The sequence below is a fragment of the Protopterus annectens genome, chromosome 12.part0 (genome assembly GCF_019279795.1).
Source record: "Protopterus annectens isolate FY-2018-M chromosome 12.part0, PAN1.0, whole genome shotgun sequence".
NCBI classification, from domain to species: domain Eukaryota; kingdom Metazoa; phylum Chordata; order Ceratodontiformes; family Protopteridae; genus Protopterus; species Protopterus annectens.
In genome coordinates this window covers 1348523371-1348542610 of record NC_056746.1, presented here as the reverse complement: position 1 = coordinate 1348542610, position 19240 = coordinate 1348523371, and the positions used below count along the sequence as shown (strand labels likewise).

Sequence of the window (19240 nt, the reverse complement as noted above, 5' to 3'; positions counted from 1 at the left end):
CAATGGCTGTGGCAATCTCTTTTGTCTTTTAAATGTCTTTACATAAGTATGGTTGTGTGGTATGGCACCATTTGAACAAAACCACTGTGTAATTTCGTCATGTTTGTGATCATGTGAGATGTTACAAGTGATAAGAAACAGACCATCATTTTCCAAGCTTCTATGTTCCAGCAGTGTGTCTTGTTTAATATACCGTGGTCACCATATAACTAAAAAAAAAAAATAAAAAATCTAAACAATGTGTGCAGGGTAGCAAGCCCTCCCCCATATCATTTCTACTTAAATATTAACACTCCAAGGACAAGCAACTATGGGGAAATTATACAATCACAGAGAAGTGATTTTTTGTTTTATTCCCCGAGGTTGTGTTTCCTTGAAGTGATAACATCTGAGTAGGAGGTTTAAAGACAGAGGCTTCAACATGGGGAGATTGTACGACCTTATCCCTGTAAAAATGACATGTTATGATATTATTTCAGTCCATTTTATGAACTGACAAAATGCTGATGCAGTTGTGGTCTTTTGACTGTGTTGTAATTGTCTGAATAGTGATTCAGTGAGTTGCCATATATCCCATTTCAGTTATATAAAACAATAGAAGTGAGACTGTGGCTCTATATGGTCCCCCCAAATGTTCCAGCAAGTCCAAGGCTACAGCTCCTCCTTCCTTCTTCATATTCCTTTAGGAATTCTATACTGCTTTTGCAACTTGATTTCATTTGTTAACCACCTGCCCTGTAACAAAAAAAAAAGTGTGTTGTTTCATGTGCTTACTATGGCCCCTCCCACCTACCCTGTTCTCCCTTACCTGAATACCATCATGAAGTTTATTCCTTAGTACTTTAAAGAGTCACATCACATGCTTTGCTTCACCTTTTTACTCATGAAGAAGTGACACTCCTTTAGCCTTTCCTCATATGTAATTCATTTGATTCCCTTTGCTACCCTATTTGCCTTCCTCTGTATCCAGTCCAGCACTGCAAGCTCCGTTCTGCTTAAGGCCTTCAAAACTGCTTGCAGTACTTCAGGTGTGGCAAACAAGTAATCTTAACAGCACATCAATGAATTTCAAAATACTGACACCAAAAGCATGAAACTGGAACTGCATTAAGTACACTATCCTTACTGAGACACTATTAAATATCAGATCATCACTACTACAGACATACGAGCCATTTTCTGCCTTTTGCACCCCACAGCCGCCCACCCCCATGTTACTTCATTATTCTCATAGAGTGCAACAAAGGGGGTTTCATGGTCTCTGAGATTAGTGCAGTTCCTGGTTTCAGAGAAACCCAAGTACTGCGCAACTCTAGAAGGCTCTGCAATGTTAGCATGACAAGAATTAAGTATTAGGGGGTCACAGCCCCTTACATGAAACTGCAGGGGGCTTGCTGTCCTTGCATGTACACTTATACAGAATATATTCTTCACATCTGTTTTTGGCTTTGAATTTCACATTTTCCGGATTCGGTTATTTTGGTAGTTTCACTTTCAGGGTGTGGTCTCAGTATGAATGTATTTCAGACTTGAATAGTGAACGCGGCCTAATATAGGGGCAACGATTCCAACTCTCCAATACAGATCTTGCTGTCTGATTTCCCTTTGTTGCTGCCCATTCAAAGCTTGAGGACTTATGATGTCCATAATAAACACCAGGTTAATTTCCTGTTCCACAGTTTTGCTCTTTCAATTATATATTTTGTTTTTGAATTGCAGCACCATGCAGTTGAATGGACTGAAGTGAAGCTTCCATCTTTGAGACCATGTGTCCAGTTTCTTTATGTCCCTCTTCAGGCTCACACACAGACTGATTCAGTTTTCCAACACTCTATGAGGTGAACACATTCAGTAGGGTGGGGCCCAGGACCGTATCCTGTGGAACAATGCTTGTCACACTTTTTATCCTCTGAGTACCCCCTTTGTTACACTCTGTTCTCAGTTACCTCACCAACTCTTCATCTACCTACATGGTCTGCTACCCAAATCTGATGCTCTCATTTTGTTATCGGTCTGTACTGCAGGACTAAGTCAAAGGCTTTGTTAAAATCCTGAATACGTTATCTTCACAGGATTACTTCTAGAGATCTCCTTGGTGACCCAATCACTGATGATCTTTACCTAAAACCAGTCTGTGTTGGAATTCACTTTGCCCTTGAAATTCTGTAAGCCTAAACTTAAGTACAGTTTCCATCATTTTAGCACCAGTGAAATTACGTTCACTGGGTTTCTCAGCCTCTACTTAATGTGCCTTTATAGCTGGATATCAAAACTGTCTGCTTACAGTTCCCTGGGAGCATCTTCTCCCAAGTTTTTGTCAGACAGTTTTATCAAAACTTAAAAAGCCCCTTTTAAAAATGTTCTAAAGGACAAATACTTAAACTGTGTGTTATACTCCTTCAGACTCAACTGATGTCCTTTTCAGCTCCTTGGAGACATTATGTCTTTGCCTGCCCATCTTTCTCCAGTTCTTTCCAGCAGTCTTAGACTGGTAAAATATTCTTTCATCTTTAATGAACATAGGAGGCTACTAAGCTAGTGGCCCTAGAGCCTTTACAAGCTTAGCCATGTTAATCCCAAGTATTCCAATTTGTTCTTTTTGGGTAGTTTGCAGAATGAATTTATGAACAGAGTGAGTCTGTAATCAACACAGGCTACCCCTGTCCATTAGGGACATGGGTACCACCCCAGGGGCGAATTTGTAGTCTCCCATCCAATTATCTAGGTTGCATTTAAATAGGGTTAGTGAGGAGTGCTGTTTTATGTGAATAGGAAGTCTATTCCAGTAAAGCAGCAGTGTCTGGGAGACATATCTGTCTGTCCTGCATTTGTTAATGACACAGGGTAGGTTAAGATCCCTAGAGAGAGTGACTCTTGTCCCATTTGACTTGCAGATGTGCAGCATTTCCGTTAGTGTGGGTTGGAAATTGCTGCACAGGCCAGGCACAAGTCACCTCTAAGCAGCCTATAAGATATAGAGTAAAGTGATAGGGCTTTCAGCCTGTCCACATCGGTCATGGATTGGGGTCCCTGTATTTTCTTGGTGAGAAACCTCTGAGGTCTCTCCAGCTGCTGCAGGTGTCTGATGAGGTACATGTAAAAGGGTGCATTATACTCTATTAGTGGTCTGATGAGGCTTGGATACAGTTGAGTTATAACATCCCTTGACCTGAATGATATGCCCTTGATTATGAGGTGGACTATGTAGAAGGCTTTCCTTACTACTGTGGAAACTTGGAGGTCAAAGTTCAGATTGCTATCAGTCTGCATTTCCAATTCTCACACCACTGGGTTGGAACTCAGGGGGTGCTGTCAATATTGTAATTTGTAGGGATTTCTGTTTTGTCAAAGGAAATAATAATGCATTTTTTTTGCATTTAGTTTTAGAGCATGTCTTTGGCACCAATCATTTGTTTGTGTTAGTCCTTCTTGTAATATGTTGACATTGTTAGGGGACTCAATGATTGCTCCTAGTTTGCAATCATCAGCGAACTTGTTGAGCCAGAGGCTGTCTACTTTGGCCTGAATGTCTGAGAAATAGACACCAAACAGTAAGGGGCCCAGCACAGACCCCTGTGGTACTCCACTGGTGACGGGTCTACTGATTGAGGTGTTATCACCAATTTTGACAGTGTATTCTGTCAGTGAGTCAATTAGCTACTCATCTAGTAACAAAAGGATTAATCCCCCACTGTGAGAGTTTCTCAATGATGCCAGAGTGGGGGATTGTGTTGAAAGCCTTGGCAAGGTTGAGATAGACTGTGTGTACTGTCTTATCTTCATTCATGGCTTTGGTGACATTCTCGAAGAAGTCTATCATGTTTAATAAGCAAGCTCTACCCTTAACGAAGCCAAACTGGGTTGGGTCCAGCATTTGGCGGTCACCTATGTCCTTGTTGATAAGGCCCTTGATAATTCTTTCCATAGCCTTGCAGATGAGGCTGGTTAGACTTATAGGTCTGTAGTTCCCAAGGTCAGTTGATGGCCCACCTTTGTGGAGAGGGATTACTTTTGCTGTTCTCCATTATGCAGGAATATAGCCAGTTCTCAAGCCATGATTAAAAAGAATGCCAAGTGGATTATAGCTAGGTCTTGTCTTAGATTGTTTAGTAAACAACCTGGGATATTATCTAGTCCCACTAAGGCTGTGTTTTTGGCTTTGATGAGTGCAGTGATGACCTGTTCTCTAGAGATAATAGGCAGTGGACTGGTGTCAGGTATGATTTGGGATATGGTAAGTAGGAACAGGAGGTTGAAGTTTTCACTGCATCTGTCAGCTAGCAGGTTGGTGATATCTTACGGTATAGTATGAGTGATCCCATCCTACAACCAGTTCGGCACATAGCTGTGCATTCCCTTTTAGACTTCAGACATTTAAAGAATGCCTTATGATTATTCTTGGATATGGATGCAATTTTAGTTTCATAATTTGCTTTAGAAGACTTTACCAGATTTTTGATTTTCTTGTTTAGGCTTAGGCGGGAACTCTTCCTTTGCAGAGTGATATCCCTCTTGCTTTTGGAAAACAGTTTCTTCCTCTTGTTATATAATCTGTTTATATTTCAAGTCCACCATGGTGGCTTGTTTGTACAGAAAGACCTGGTTTTGTGTACACTTCTGCATAGTGATCATTGATGTCTGTGATTGTGGGTGGTGTGAAGCTTTTTATACCACCACTTAGTAGGCTGTAGTTAGCTTTGGTAAAGTTTTTTATAATTTTTATTCCTGTGAGGGTGTCAGTTCCAGTAACTACTTCAAACGAGTCTCATTTGTGGTCTGACCTAACCAGGGAAGACATCATATGCATGGGGAAGTACATTGACCCCCATGTTTGGGGGTACTTTGTCCAGAACATTAGAGCCCCAAGTGAGGATGCAGACCATCTGTTCCAGAAGTCCAGGAACCTCTGGGCAAGCGTGTTTTTGCTTGTGTATATCCCCCAGGCTATGAAAGGATAGTTAAAATCTCCCATGACTAAGATGCTGGCCTGTATGGTGAGGGATTCCAGGTAGGTGGTGTGCTTGTCCTGGTTCATGGTGGGGAATCTATAGCTAGCAATGATGTGGTATGTACTTTCCGGACAGTTAATTGGACATGGAGTCATTTTGAGAGTGTCATGCTGTTTGACCAGTCTCAAAGTATATTTGGTTTTAATGAAGATGGGTACACCACCAACTTTGGTTCACTCATGCTCATTTTGAGGTTTGAATGTGTGGAAGGCATTGTAGCCTTGTACGGCTGGGGTGCTGTCAGCAGCCTTGAACCATGTGTCTGTAACTGCACAGATGTCAGCATCCTCCAAGGTGAGGAGTGCTTCCAGGAAGTGCAGTTTCATGTTTAAACTCCTAGCACTAAGCAGCACGACTCTGAGGTTGTTTTGATTAGATTTTGTTACGTTGAAAAACTTGTTGTTTTGACATTGCCTAAAAAAAGCACTAAGGGGGAGTCGAGGGCCTTTGCTTATGGTTTTGACTTTTGCAAACTAGTTTCCAGATTTCCTTCTCTACTCTGCATCGTACACACCTAAAGAAAGCCTCCGTTCCATTTGTACAGTTGGCTATTATCCCTTTCCTCTTTTGCCTTCTCGATGCATGTGATGGACTTCTTTCTTGCCACCACACACTTTTCCAGTGATTTCCCTGTTCCTCTAGTTCCTGTATCTCCTTTCCTTTAGGACTGCCCTTTTACTTCTCAAGTGAAAATAATATTCTCCGGAGACACACTACCTCCACAGCACAGCTGACTTAATGCCAAAGTACAGGTCATTCATATATGTAGGTGTGAGTACCATTTACTTGATGCATTTTGTCCACATTCTCTGCAAGCATGTAGATTTTCTCCTCCCCATAATGGAGTTACCAGCTATAGTTTTCCCATCATACAATCTAAATATGCCCGTTAAAATACCCATTTTCTACCCAGCAAAACATCACATCTCCATGGCTTTCAGCTTTTACAGCCTGATATCCCACATCCTGATACTTTACCTGGGAAGTACTCATACCTGCAGAGGTGCTGGTGCATTAATGTGTAAGAATGTGATGCCCAATCCCCTGTGATGATGTCATGAGGATGCCAAGGGGTGACCAATGACCCATTGAGATTTCAGTCTAATACTCCGAAACTCAGTGCCTCCATCAGCATCGATTACTGATGCCTAGGAAAACCCTGCACCACAAACACCCTGCAGCCGCTGTAAGAGCTGTGTGTCCTATTCCTGCTGAAGAAACACACCCTATTACAGAAAGTACCATAAAGAAGGTCTACAGATAATTTCTCCTCTTTGACTCATGTTCTTCCAAATTCCCTACAGCAAGCAGTACTGTTTTATAGCAGCTGCAGTTAACATCTAGACAGTGTCTTGTGTGTTCTCATCTTATAAGAAATGCTCTTTTCATTTGCAGTTACCTTTCCAATATCTAATGAAGATTTTAGATACCGTACTTTGTTATGCACTAACTGGTGAAATCGATTTGCTTTAATTTTTGACTTTGTACTCTTCTGGGCTATGCCTAAAAAACAAACAAACCTTTACATGCAGTGCTTATCTAGTTACAAAATAAATTAACAGAAATGTATAAAATTCTGTGTATATGGTAGTCACCACACAGACAGGGAAATTCTATCACGATTCCATAACAAATAAAAACTACTCACAGCAGATCCTGGAAGTCCTACAGGGCCTGGTTCCCCCTGTAAAAAGAAAAATATTGAACATTTGAGAATTATGCATAAAAGTATAAATGCAATTTATGTGCATATATGAATAGTGAAGATATATAATCAAGGTATAAATACACTTCTTCTTCTTATTGCATATAATACCATCACAGTACTGGAGATGTGATGGTCTTTCCTCGATGCACTACACAAAGTGAATACAGCCCACTCTCGGACAAGGGTGTTACTACTAGGGTACAACTTATTTGTCTTTACAATAGCTATGACAAGGGTCTGAAACTCAAATCACGTGGGGGGGGGGCATCAAATAAAACCTTTGTCATCTGCTAGGGGCTCAGAATTCCCATGCATATTAGGGGTATGGAGTCAACCAGTACCCTCAGCTATCAATGAGCATGTTTTGTATGTTCACGTTTAACTCGACTTTATCAAGTAGAACAGCAGGTTTACTGCTGATACAGTTACTATTTCTTTTTTAATTTATACTAATGCTGTTTACTTATGTCCATTCATTTTTGCTTACTTTGTATAACATTAGTGATGAATATACGATCACAGTACAGACGTCAATCTGCATATTTTATTTGGCATTTATTTACTGGGAAAGTCTGACTGGGATAATATCCCATTTTTAGTGGAGGCCCAGAGAGAGATGCTCCACATTGGCATAACTTTATTTAACTGTAATCAGATTATTATAAAACCTAATACAAAAGAATGACATAGTCACTACATAAAAATTCAGCTTCAGTTCACACCTATACATACATAGTGCAAATATATGACGGCTATAACAATTTGAAAAAGAACATTGGCAATAGATAAAGTATTTGCAAGATGCAGTTCACAGAAATGACATAAAACATACTTAAGTACAGTTTTTGGAAGAGATGATGAAATAATATAGCCTGGGCAAAAATATATTTGATCTTTGTCTAAGAAACAGATTTTACTAATTCCTTCCCTCTGAACATAGTCAAAGTATGCTGGTGGTGGAATGTGAGAGGGGCTAGTTCATCCTGTGCTTGATTCTCCAGATTTATGCAAAAATCCATCCATTGTTTACTTAGTGCTGATAATGTATCTGCTCTATTCTTTCCAAAGTGTCACTGTCTGCCTTTTTCCACTTAACATTTAGTCCTCTTCCATTCAACTATAAAAATATTTGTTAATTTTAATATGGAGAATAAGAGACACACCAGACTTCTTTGTATTTTAATTTTACATCTTGGATACAGTAACATGAATATCAAAGGCATCAGTGATTGGACTACTCAATTGACAGCATTCACTCAAAAGGCAGTCTCTCATTGGTTCAGATACACTAAGCCATCATGTAGCCCAGATGTAATGCTACATGGTGGTTCAGCTCTAGTAAACTCACAAATCTTGTGTGTTAAAAGTTCATAACATAAATAAATACATTAAATTTAAAAAAATCTTGCTTGTTAAATTACAGTCAGTTGGATTCTAATGCCTGAACCTTTGAGTAGTGTTCAACCAGAGGGACTATGTTTTACTTAAAAATACTTTAAAATCTGCTTTGATGATGACAGACTGGCTGTGGTTTATCAAGAGGTGATAGAAATGTGTTGCTGTATCAGTCATCACGTTGTACTTCCAGTGCAACACATATAAATTAATTCCTAGTACTTACAATTAGCACTTCATTTTGACCAGTCCAGTTTAACACTATCTGCACGTTTTCCTCCTAGTTGCTTTATCTTTTTTTCCTAATTTTCTTATTATTTATTCATTAGTCCCAGTATGAGCACTATTCTTCATGGTCTACTGACTATAATTTACAGCTGACATACAGTTTGCACTTTTAATTTACTTTACAGGTGGGTGAGTTGTAACACTGGACCTTGACAGTGCACAAACCAGCTGTTTTTTGCATCACTACTTATAATTTGACTATATTTTGTTTAATTTCTTTATCTATCTAATTAATAATAAAGAACTAGTCAAGTGTGCTTGGCTGTGTGAATCAAAAAATATCAAAGTATTTCTCTTTAGACCTCATCAATTTTCTCAATAATTTTTGGTAAAATGGGTACTAAACTGTATCTCATCTGATCATTCAACTGCTGTATCTGTACAATACATTTGCCTGTGTCATCTCCTTGTATAATGTTTTAAATGTAGGACTACAACTCGAGCGCAAGGAAAAGCAGCTGGTGTATTTCTTAGCCAGCCTTCTACTGGATATTACAGAGGACGTGCAGGTAAGAATATACCAAGTCTCAAATTCTTCAGGCAGCATGAAAGGAAAAGAAAAAAAATTCCAAGCAAAACTTTTAAGAAATAGTGGCAGTAACCTGCTGCTCTCAACAGGTAAGATTCAGGTAAATGACTGGCTGCTTCTTTCACAACTCTGCAACAATTTACTGATATTCACAGTAAAACTAGAATTAAGTTTTGTGGTACAAGGGTTACCATTGCTGCCTTACAGTGTTAGAATCTCCAAATCAGTTCTTACTTGAGGTGCTTTCTGTGTACAGTCTGCTCTGTGTGTTCTTTTGTTGGGTGCTTTAGTTTCATCAAACTTCCATAAGGCATGCCTTATGTGAACTGGTTACCCTCCAAATTCTCTGTAAAGGTGTTCCCTCTGTAAGATTAGTTTCATTGCCTTGTATTCAGTAAAGGCCAGGATAGAGTGCTGCTCCCCAGTACCCAGGAACCAGATTATGCAGGATGGTATTGTATAATATTCTTTTTCTCACCCTCTACTATGAGTTTAGAACTAAGAACATGCAATGTTTTAATGGTTATATGCTGGCAGGTGTGTGTTTACTCACATTTGATTACAGAGAAAGTATGATTGTGTAGAAGCCCATTTTTAGCAGAGGCCCAGAAAGAAAAGCTCCACATTTTTACAAAACATTTTAAGAACAATAATTTTACAATCTTCAAAAATAAAACAAAAACATCTGCAGTTTAAATAATCATAACAAATTAGACATAATGCATTGGTTAAGAATTGAAAGTTATATGGCAATCATTTAATATTTAGAGGAATCTTAAGTTTGTAGAGAAATTAAAGGTAAGTTAGTCTAATACAAACAGGAATTGCAACATGAGCTGAAGGAAAAACAGGCTTATATTTCTAAAGACTCAAAAGACAATCATAAGGCCTTCTTTAGCTATAAAGAAACCTAGGAGGAAACTCCCAGATATGCTCAGAACGTTCAAAATGATGTGAAGATTACTGGATCCTACATTGCCAACATACTGGCTGACAGGTTCAGTGCAACCTCCTCCCCCAAAAGGAGAGATATCTATACCAAACGATATATTTAGAGAGGAAAATCAGGGAAGAGAATTTGAAAGAAGTAAGGAAGTGAAGAAGGGAGAGTAACGAGATATAAGGAATGAAAAGGCACTTGCTCCCACTTAAGGATATAGTTTATCCTGGTTTTGGGAAAGGACAGAACCAGATTTTAGCCAGGGAGTCTTTCAAAGTGGTTTTGAAAGATGGGGGGGGGGGTAGGGTATTGACCTGATGGATACAGGTAAGGAGTTCCAGGCCTTGGCAACCTTGTACAAGTACAGACAATGCCTAGCAGATTTGATAGGTTTGTAGACAGACAGGAGTTTTTGGTCACAGGATCTCAATGACCGACTGGAAACACAGTTGTGTAGAATCTGTTTTTAGTGTTGGGCTAGTAAATGGATGCTGGATAGTTTTATAGATGGTAAGAAGCTGTACCATATGTTAGCTGATGAGGCATTTATAACCAATTTAGGCTTTTATCACTATACAGTGATGGTTTCTGAAAGGGCGATTTGCAGCAAATTTAGCATCTTTGTTATAGCATTGTTCAACTTTTAATTTTTGTGAAGGCTGGAAGTTAGTAAGATTGGAGCACCATAAAGAAAAGTGGGGAGGAGATAAGGAGTGGCAAGTGTCATTTTAGTTTTAATTATAGATATTTCCTTTATTTCTTTCAGCTTACCATGGAAGACCTCCTGATTTCAGAAGTAAAAGGGTATCACCTAGGAAATCTACAAGTAGAAAATGTGGCAATGAGTGGCATGTGGGCCTGTGGTACTCATTTATGAAGCAGTGCCATAAGGAGTGCTGGCATTTTCACTGGCTCTGATGCTACATTAAAACACCAAAAAGCTCTAAATAACTGTATGAAGGTGAGTATCGATCATTGGCAAGTACATTCAAATAAACCAAAAGTACAAGTGCATGATGGGACAAGTGTTGTGAAGTACATTCAAATAAACCGAAAGTACAAGTGCATGATGGGACAAGTGTTGTGAAGTACATTCAAATAAACCGAAAGTACAAGTGCATGATGGGGCAAGTGTTGTGAAGTACATTCAAATAAACCAAAAGTACAAGTGCGTGATGGGACAAGTGTTGTGAAGTACATTCAAATAAACCAAAAGTACAAGTGCATGATGGGACAAGTGTTGTGAAGTACATTCAAATAAACCGAAAGTACAAGTGCATGATGGGACAAGTGTTGTGAAGTACATTCAAATAAACCGAAAGTACAAGTGCATGATGGGACAAGTGTTGTGAAGTACATTCAAATAAACCAAAAGTACAAGTGCATGATGGGGCAAGTGTTGTGAAGTACATTCAAATAAACCAAAAGTACAAGTGCATGATGGGACAAGTGTTGTGAAGTACATTCAAATAAACCGAAAGTACAAGTGCATGATGGGACAAGTGTTGTGAAGTATATTCAAATAAACCGAAAGTACAAGTGCATGATGGGACAAGTGTTGTGAAGTATATTCAAATAAACCAAAAGTACAAGTGCATGATGGAACAAGTGTTGTGAAGTACATTCAAATAAACCGAAAGTACAAGTGCATGATGGGACAAGTGTTGTGAAGTACATTCAAATAAACCGAAAGTACAAGTGCATGATGGGACAAGTGTTGTGAAGTGCATTCAAATAAACCGAAAGTACAAGTGCATGATGGGACAAGTGTTGTGAAGTACATTCAAATAAACCGAAAGTACAAGTGCATGATGGGACAAGTGTTGTGAAGTACATTCAAATAAACCGAAAGTACAAGTGCATGATGGGGCAAGTGTTGTGAAGTACATTCAAATAAACCGAAAGTACAAGTGCATGATGGGACAAGTGTTGTGAAGTACATTCAAATAAACCAAAAGTACAAGTGCATGATGGGGCAAGTGTTGTGAAGTACATTCAAATAAACCAAAAGTACAAGTGCATGATGGGACAAGTGTTGTGAAGTACATTCAAATAAACCGAAAGTACAAGTGCATGATGGGACAAGTGTTGTGAAGTATATTCAAATAAACCAAAAGTACAAGTGCATGATGGGACAAGTGTTGTGAAGTACATTCAAATAAACCGAAAGTACAACTGCATGATGGTACAAGTGGTGTGTGCATAAAACACCCAGAATGGAAATTGTTTATTCAGATTTGTAAAAAAACATTTACATGTAGGGACAGGTACTCCTTATTAGGCACATATAAATATTTATAATACCTTTCATTTTCTCCAAAGTGACTGACAGATTTTAAGCTTTTGAGGACTGCTTGTATCTCATCTTGGACTGAATGACCAATGTGTCTGAAGCTAACCCAGCTAAAACTGTATCATTGCTGAGGCATACCACTGTCCAGCCTTCTCATGTTTTTCTGTTCTCTCCACTGATTAAATGTGGGCGGGACATAATTGGGCATAGTCCCTGCCAAAAGACTGGCACTTGAAGGACCATCTGATAGCTATCATTAATTATCTTATTTCTGTCTAAATAATATAGCCCACACAAAAAGTTGTATTCCATCTCTGGACTGTGGGCCACTGCATACTCTCATTTTGTTCCATTTTGACAACTGCAGTACTTTTTACCTTGGGTTACCGGACAGTGATCTGGTTTACTAGTAGCACATTCAGAACTCAGCAGCATGGTTGCCGATTGACACACCTCATATGTACCATATCAAAACTGTCCTGAAGGATATGTTCTAGTAGCAGTTATGGCCAGGTGTGTGTTTATGATTTGTAATCCTACCTTTCATATCCTGCCTATAAGATGTAGGGCCTATGTATTTGAAAGTGTTGTTGAGACCCTATACTCCTATAATACAGCTCATGTCATCAGCTGAAAACCTGCTAGCTGTTCCAAGGGTTCGGTCTGAGACATCTGGTGAATTTCTTTTACATAGTTTGGCTTGATTTTCAGAATCACCGAGCTTCCATGATTTATCTCCCTTTAGGAGGTACCTGAGATACAAAGTGTTTAAGAAGGTGTACCATTATAATAGTGGGGACACCTCTTCACACTCACTTTCATTTATGTCTTGTAACAAATTCCTAATGTATATTCCATTTAGCAACTAATCTATTGATGAGCCCACAGAGAGGGACATAGCTACAATTTCTGAAAGACTTAGAAATATGCTTGAAGAAGGCAGTGTTGAAGAAATGGCACATTTCTGGGTTGCTCCTTGCTAATCAGGTTTACAAAAATAGAGACAGATACAAAGTCCATTGGATCGTCTTACATTACAGTGCTTCAGTGGTGCTGAATGCCTATCCATCATGAATCTCAGAGATGTCATATGTGCTCAGTTCTGATTACTTCACCACTCTGCATCTGAATAGTGGATTAATCAAGTTACAGTTAATCCAGATAAGTGTATATACTCTGCCAATCAGAATCTCCAAGTACTACGTCAGTGTCTAATCGACAAATGAGAATGCGGCAACCTTGGCATATTAAAGCTGCCATCCATTAGTTTTACTCTGACTCAGATATTTAAGTCTATAATTCACTGCTGGGGAGGGGGGTATCTAAATGCACCTTGCACATCCTCCATCTGTTGTCCAGTATTAGCACTCCAGGTAAGATTTACTTTTTATGTCTTTTGGTGTTTATTCCTAGTGTTCTATATTGTTGCTGTAACCATGTGATACTTACAAGTGTTACTCACAGTTCTGTAATACATATATAGTATTATTTACTAATTTTGTTCAGAAGTGCTCAAACAAATACTACAAAGAGATATGGATGTTCCGTATCAATATATTTACATCCTGCATAGAGATGTTGTCAGCTTAAATAAGTGTGTTGGTCATTCTATAAAGATGTACAAATAGAACATGCAGGGGAAAACAAAAATCTGACCATTATCCACCACATACACACTGACTTCCCTTATAGTGATGTGGGAATTGTGTATAACAATATAGACTCTCTAAACAAGGCTACAGACTGTCTAGCTACATAAATAAATATCAGTGGCTGAATCAACGACTATCCAGTAAGGAGGACATTGAAATTCTGTAAAGACAGATACTCCTGTGCCCAGAACTGTATGCAGATTTCAGACCAATTTACACTACATTATGTACTGAATTTACTGAGGATGATTGCTGCAGTCTCCTAAAAGCATAGTCCAAACCACGAAGCGCTACTCCATCCTCCTTCTCATTACACTATCCGAAATAAATAACAGATTTATTAACAGAAATCTACTGCTGTTGGTGGTGGTAACTGCCAGCATTTCTGCACATCGTTTTTTTTTTTCTATCAATATAATTTAACTATTGCAAATAGCTAGTTTAGTCATAGGTGCAGCTAGGCATATACCGTCTAAACTGGTGTAGTAAAAGGGTGCCACATATCCCAGCCTTAAACACACAAGGTTCATAGGTGTGTACTGGGCTAATTGGCCCTGGAGTGAGCTTTCTTTTCTATAATATCACTGTTTAAACTCACTGGATGATTTGTTTCTTTTATGGTTAAACTAACATTTTTTTTTACTCAGAGATTTTTGTTTTTGTCTACAGTGGCACTCAAACCATCAGTTGTGACCATTATGCCACCATTGTTCCAATGGCCTAAGGATCTAATTGAACTCCCTCAAACCCTGGTATTCAAGAGTAGGACATTAACTGTCCATAGGGGAGGAAACTTCAAGGTGATCCTGATGTAGCATGTTTCTTGATATTGCCTTTGGACTTTTTCAGGTATGCCCAACAGCCCTCCTTTGAGGCTGATGTGCACACTACATAAGCTGAGCTTGCAGTATCTGCTGAATACATGCACACTTCCACACAAATCACTTCTAGCTAGATAGCAACACATGGCTTGGCAAGCTGTTGCATGCTTCCATGCCTCTTAGGACACTTGGCTTGCACTTGGTGTCAGTATGTTAACAGTCCTGACCATGCCCCCCCCCCCACACAAAAACGCACACCCAAAGGTGAAAACCTGGCATCAGCAGCTTACTCCCATCTCCTCACCCAGTTCGTGAAATACCCAAGTTGTTAATCCTGTCTGGGTCACAGTCAGGGCTAATTCCATTTATATTACACAGCTTAACCAGACTACATATACATAAACATGTGGTATGTACTGCATCAATCTGTTGTACGTTAAGCCAGTATTTCCACATACCTCTCCACTGTCCAGATTTTTGTCTCATATGTTTGGGCTGTTTCTCAGAAATGTTGTGGTTTTCTGGGAAGCTGCTGAGAATTGAAGTCACCAAATAATAACGAACATTTGAGTTTCAGACTTCATGCTCTTATGTTATTCTAATAACTTTCAAAGTTTATTAGAGCAATATTTAAAATCTGTCCCCAGTTTGGGGTTTTGTCCCCCCCCCCCATTATTTTAGACTTTGTCCAGATTTCTTGCACTGAGGTTGAGAGGTATGTTCCACACTGCAGTTTGTTATGAGATGTTATATATATATATATATATATATATATATATATATATATATACACACACACACACACACACACACACACACACACAAGTAATCCCTTTGGTTTCTTCTGGCAGTGATACAAAGTATAACTGAATTGGTGAACAGAGTTAAATGGCATCTGAATGTTCTAATTAAAACATTCCGCAGGAGCTCAGGAAACAACACTGCATGAAAGTTTGCGTGTGTCTGTCTGAAACCTTAATTAACCTTTACTGTCCCTACATTCACCATAAAGCTGTCTGTCTGAGTGCTCAAAGAAAATTCTTAACATCCCTTGGGTGGAAAACTAGAGTACAGCAATGAATATAGAAAATAGAGTGAATATAACTCTCCAACAAGTTACAGCTGAATGACCAGATACGTACACACTAACTCCTCAACAAGTTCCAATTGAATGACGAACTGTGTACAAACCGCATGTCACAACCCCCACTGACATAAGACCTACAAATAACTCTCCAGGAACATGTTATCACACAGCTCTCAGATGTTCCTAATTTTGTCTTTTCCATCTTAAAATGTTTGATTTTCTGATAAATCGTTAAGGACAACTGTCAGGCAATCAGTAATGCCAGACATTAGTTTTATACTTCCTATTCTTCAGAAAATGCACTCCAAACCAAAACATGTTGTTCTGTTAACTTTCTAAGTGAATTAGAGTAGTATTTAAAAATTACAGTAGAGTCAATTATCCAAACGTTGATTAACCAAATCATCAGTTATCCAAACCAGCCTTCCAAAGTTTTTTGTGTAGAAAAAAAATCAAAGTTTGAATATGTAAACATTTTACATATTTGCTTGAGAGTGTTTTTGAGCTTGTAGCCAGCTCGTATGGGAAAAATATTCTTTACTGTCCACTGGAATCACTGAATGGTTGAAAAGTATATTCCTGCGTGCAGAAAAAAACAAGATTTTAGAAGTTTTTTATTCAGTTCAGTTATAGGTTTGATTATCTGAACTACCCTAGGTCCCAATTAGTTTGGATAATTGACTCTCTCTACTGTATCCCTGATTTTGGGCCCTTGTCCCCTCATTATGTTTGACTCTGTCTCTGATACCTGAACAAAGAAACTGGGAATTATGCTGCATAATGCTGCAGACACCAAGATAAACATATGTACAAAGCTTACATTGCAGTTCATTTTATTTCATCATTTTGCTTTGGTATATTTTGGTTGAAGTGTCCGAACTAATTTGGAGCACAATATTACAAATACAGCAATCTGTGCACCTCTAGTTAAGTCTGCAGCCTCAAAGGCAACACTCCGCACTGGGTGCAGAACTAACTGTAAATGGAGCCACCTGCACGGAGCTGGGAGATACAGCAAATCTAATGGCTGACAAACTCAGCTCCAAAATGGAGCCACCTGCACTGAGCTGGAAGATATAGCAAATCTAATGGCTGACAAACTCAGCTACAAAATTTCCACCTTTCACCCTCCTCAACCCACCTAAGGAAATACCATTGAACAAACCCCCCTCAACTATCGCTGGGAACGAGGTTCTCATTGCATTCTCCAAGGCCAAGAACACAGCATGGGATGGGTAAGCACAATCTAACACCAAATGGGATAGGTTATCAACAAAAGGGAAACTGTCTAGACTTAAAATGTCCCACAAGGGTAGCTAGCCTAGTATTTACCTATAAACCTATGATTAGTGTGTATAAATAAGGGGGGTGTAGTGGATGTAGATCCTCTTTGCTGCATAAATGCTGGTTTTAATTTGTTGGCTGAGTCAGCTTTGGGTTCCCGTTGGATCTGTGACTACTACATTTGTGATCATCACAATGTGAGAAGTTCATATACAACGAGAGACATATTAGCTTTTAAATACATCAAACAAGTAATCTCCGTGGTATCCCCGAAGTCTCAAAACAACCCACTAAAGTGTAGTGGGTCTAAAAACAAAACAGTGTAAGAAACTTCTCTGTGTGGAAGATTTTCAGTCCGTATATTTCTAGTTAATCACTGTATATTAGTCAGATCAGACAATAGTAGTATAATTTGTCTGATCTGATTAATATACAGTGATTAACTAGAAATATATGGACTGAAAATCTTCCACACAGAGAAGTTTCTTACACTGTTTTGCTTTTAAATACATCACTGACATTGGTGGATGGTTTACCAGAAACAAAAGAAGGGTTGTCACCGGGGCTCAGCAATTCCACCGCTGAGACACTTGGCTCAACCCACCACTAAAAGTTCATCATACAAACATCACAAAAACAAAAAATAATAAATTTCACTTCTGGATTAAAAAAAAAATATTGCACTTTCTATCGAGAAAGGCAATAAGTAAGAGTGCTGTCCCTGCCCAGTGAGTGTACGGACTACCTATAAACCCTATCCTCCAAATACAAACAAAAGAATGAAACTATTACAAACCTTGTTCAACCTGTTCTGTACATTAATTACCCTCCTAACTTAGATGGAATATCATTGCCATACCCTTCACAAAGCCATTAGGTACCTGTTAAACTAGATTTTCTATCAATTTTTTTTTCTGGACCACAAGGTAATCAAAATGATTGTCTTGTTCTCTGAAAATCATTGTACAGACTCCAGCTTTATATCTGGCACCACAAAAAGATGCTTTGGACTGCCTTTTTCTTTTGCGACAGCATCACATTAACATTATGAGATGAAGTCAGAGTATCTAAAAAAAAGAGAGAGACTGAGAGACAGACAAGAAAAGGACATTCAACGTCCCACTGTTGTCAGTTTATCTTAAAATGAAAATAGAGACCAATAGAAAAATGTGTGGAAAGTCAGAGAGTGCTTAATCAATTCTGAATGGCATTTGGAGTGTGACTGAAGCTGTTTTATCCCAGAGGGCATTGCTTTTCACTTCTCAGTGATTTGGGCCAATAACTGAGAAGCAAATGTTGATACATTATAGGGTATGACAAACTAAGTAACAAAAGGAGAACTATCGAAAACCACAAGATATCCAGGAAGTCCAATCCAAGGAAACCAAGCAAATGTGAGCTTTAACGCAAATTTTAATCTTAAAAATAATAATATAACGTTTTCGCTTTGGCGCCAATTGTTTTTATTCTGATGAAGCTACTGAAACATGGATATCTTGACATTATAGGGTATTGTAGGCATTTAGTAACAATACAGGGTCACTGGGGACAAAGATGTAACATGATACAAGTTCTAGTGTTAAGTCACCTGGCAAAAAAAGGGAAAAGATTATTAAGTTAAGAATTTTAACTCGAAGGGACCGAAGTGAAGCTTGTGCTCTCCTTTAACACAGGGCTAAGGATTGCCACCTTTTACCATACTAAAAACTGGACTGCAGTTACATCACTAACCCTTCATAATGGCATCTTTCTATTTCTCTCCCCACTTTCAGTTGTATTACCTCCTTAGTACAAAAATTCTGTAAACGCTGTGCACAAATATATGTAGCATTTTATGCTACTATGTCTCCTAGTCCCCTGTCCAGCCCCCTTACTAGCTTCTAATTACTGAAAGTTTAAATCTTGCTCATAGATATATGTAGCTTTTTGTTAAGTATTACTGCGCTCTGTTACACATTGCATTATCCTTATTGCTCTGTTGGAAATGCTAACTTGAGAAATCATTATACTATTTAATTACTGAAAATGGTCTATAGTGATCAGTGCTCTACTCTGGTTAACACATTTGAATAAATAAATACATTGTATGAGGTGGTGGTCATAACGGTTCCATTTAAAAAGCTATCAAGGTGGTTTTCTTGAGAAGCAGTGAATTTACACAGTTTCCACAACTTTGCTTCTCTCATTTATGCTCACAAGACACAGCATGTGTGTGTCTTAGTCTGCCTTTCCTT

The 19240-nt window shown here is 38.7% G+C and overlaps 1 protein-coding gene across 2 annotated transcripts in view; it reads right to left on the bottom strand.

The window, feature by feature from the left end:
- COL9A3 (collagen type IX alpha 3 chain) overlaps positions 1–19240 on the bottom strand; it is a 727303-nt gene that overhangs the window by 534060 nt on the left and 174003 nt on the right. For both annotated transcript variants that reach the window (XM_044090399.1, XM_044090400.1), the window contains exon 6: positions 6658–6693. In XM_044090399.1, the coding sequence (XP_043946334.1) occupies positions 6658–6693 (36 nt within the window). The remainder of the gene's footprint in view (positions 1–6657; positions 6694–19240) is intronic.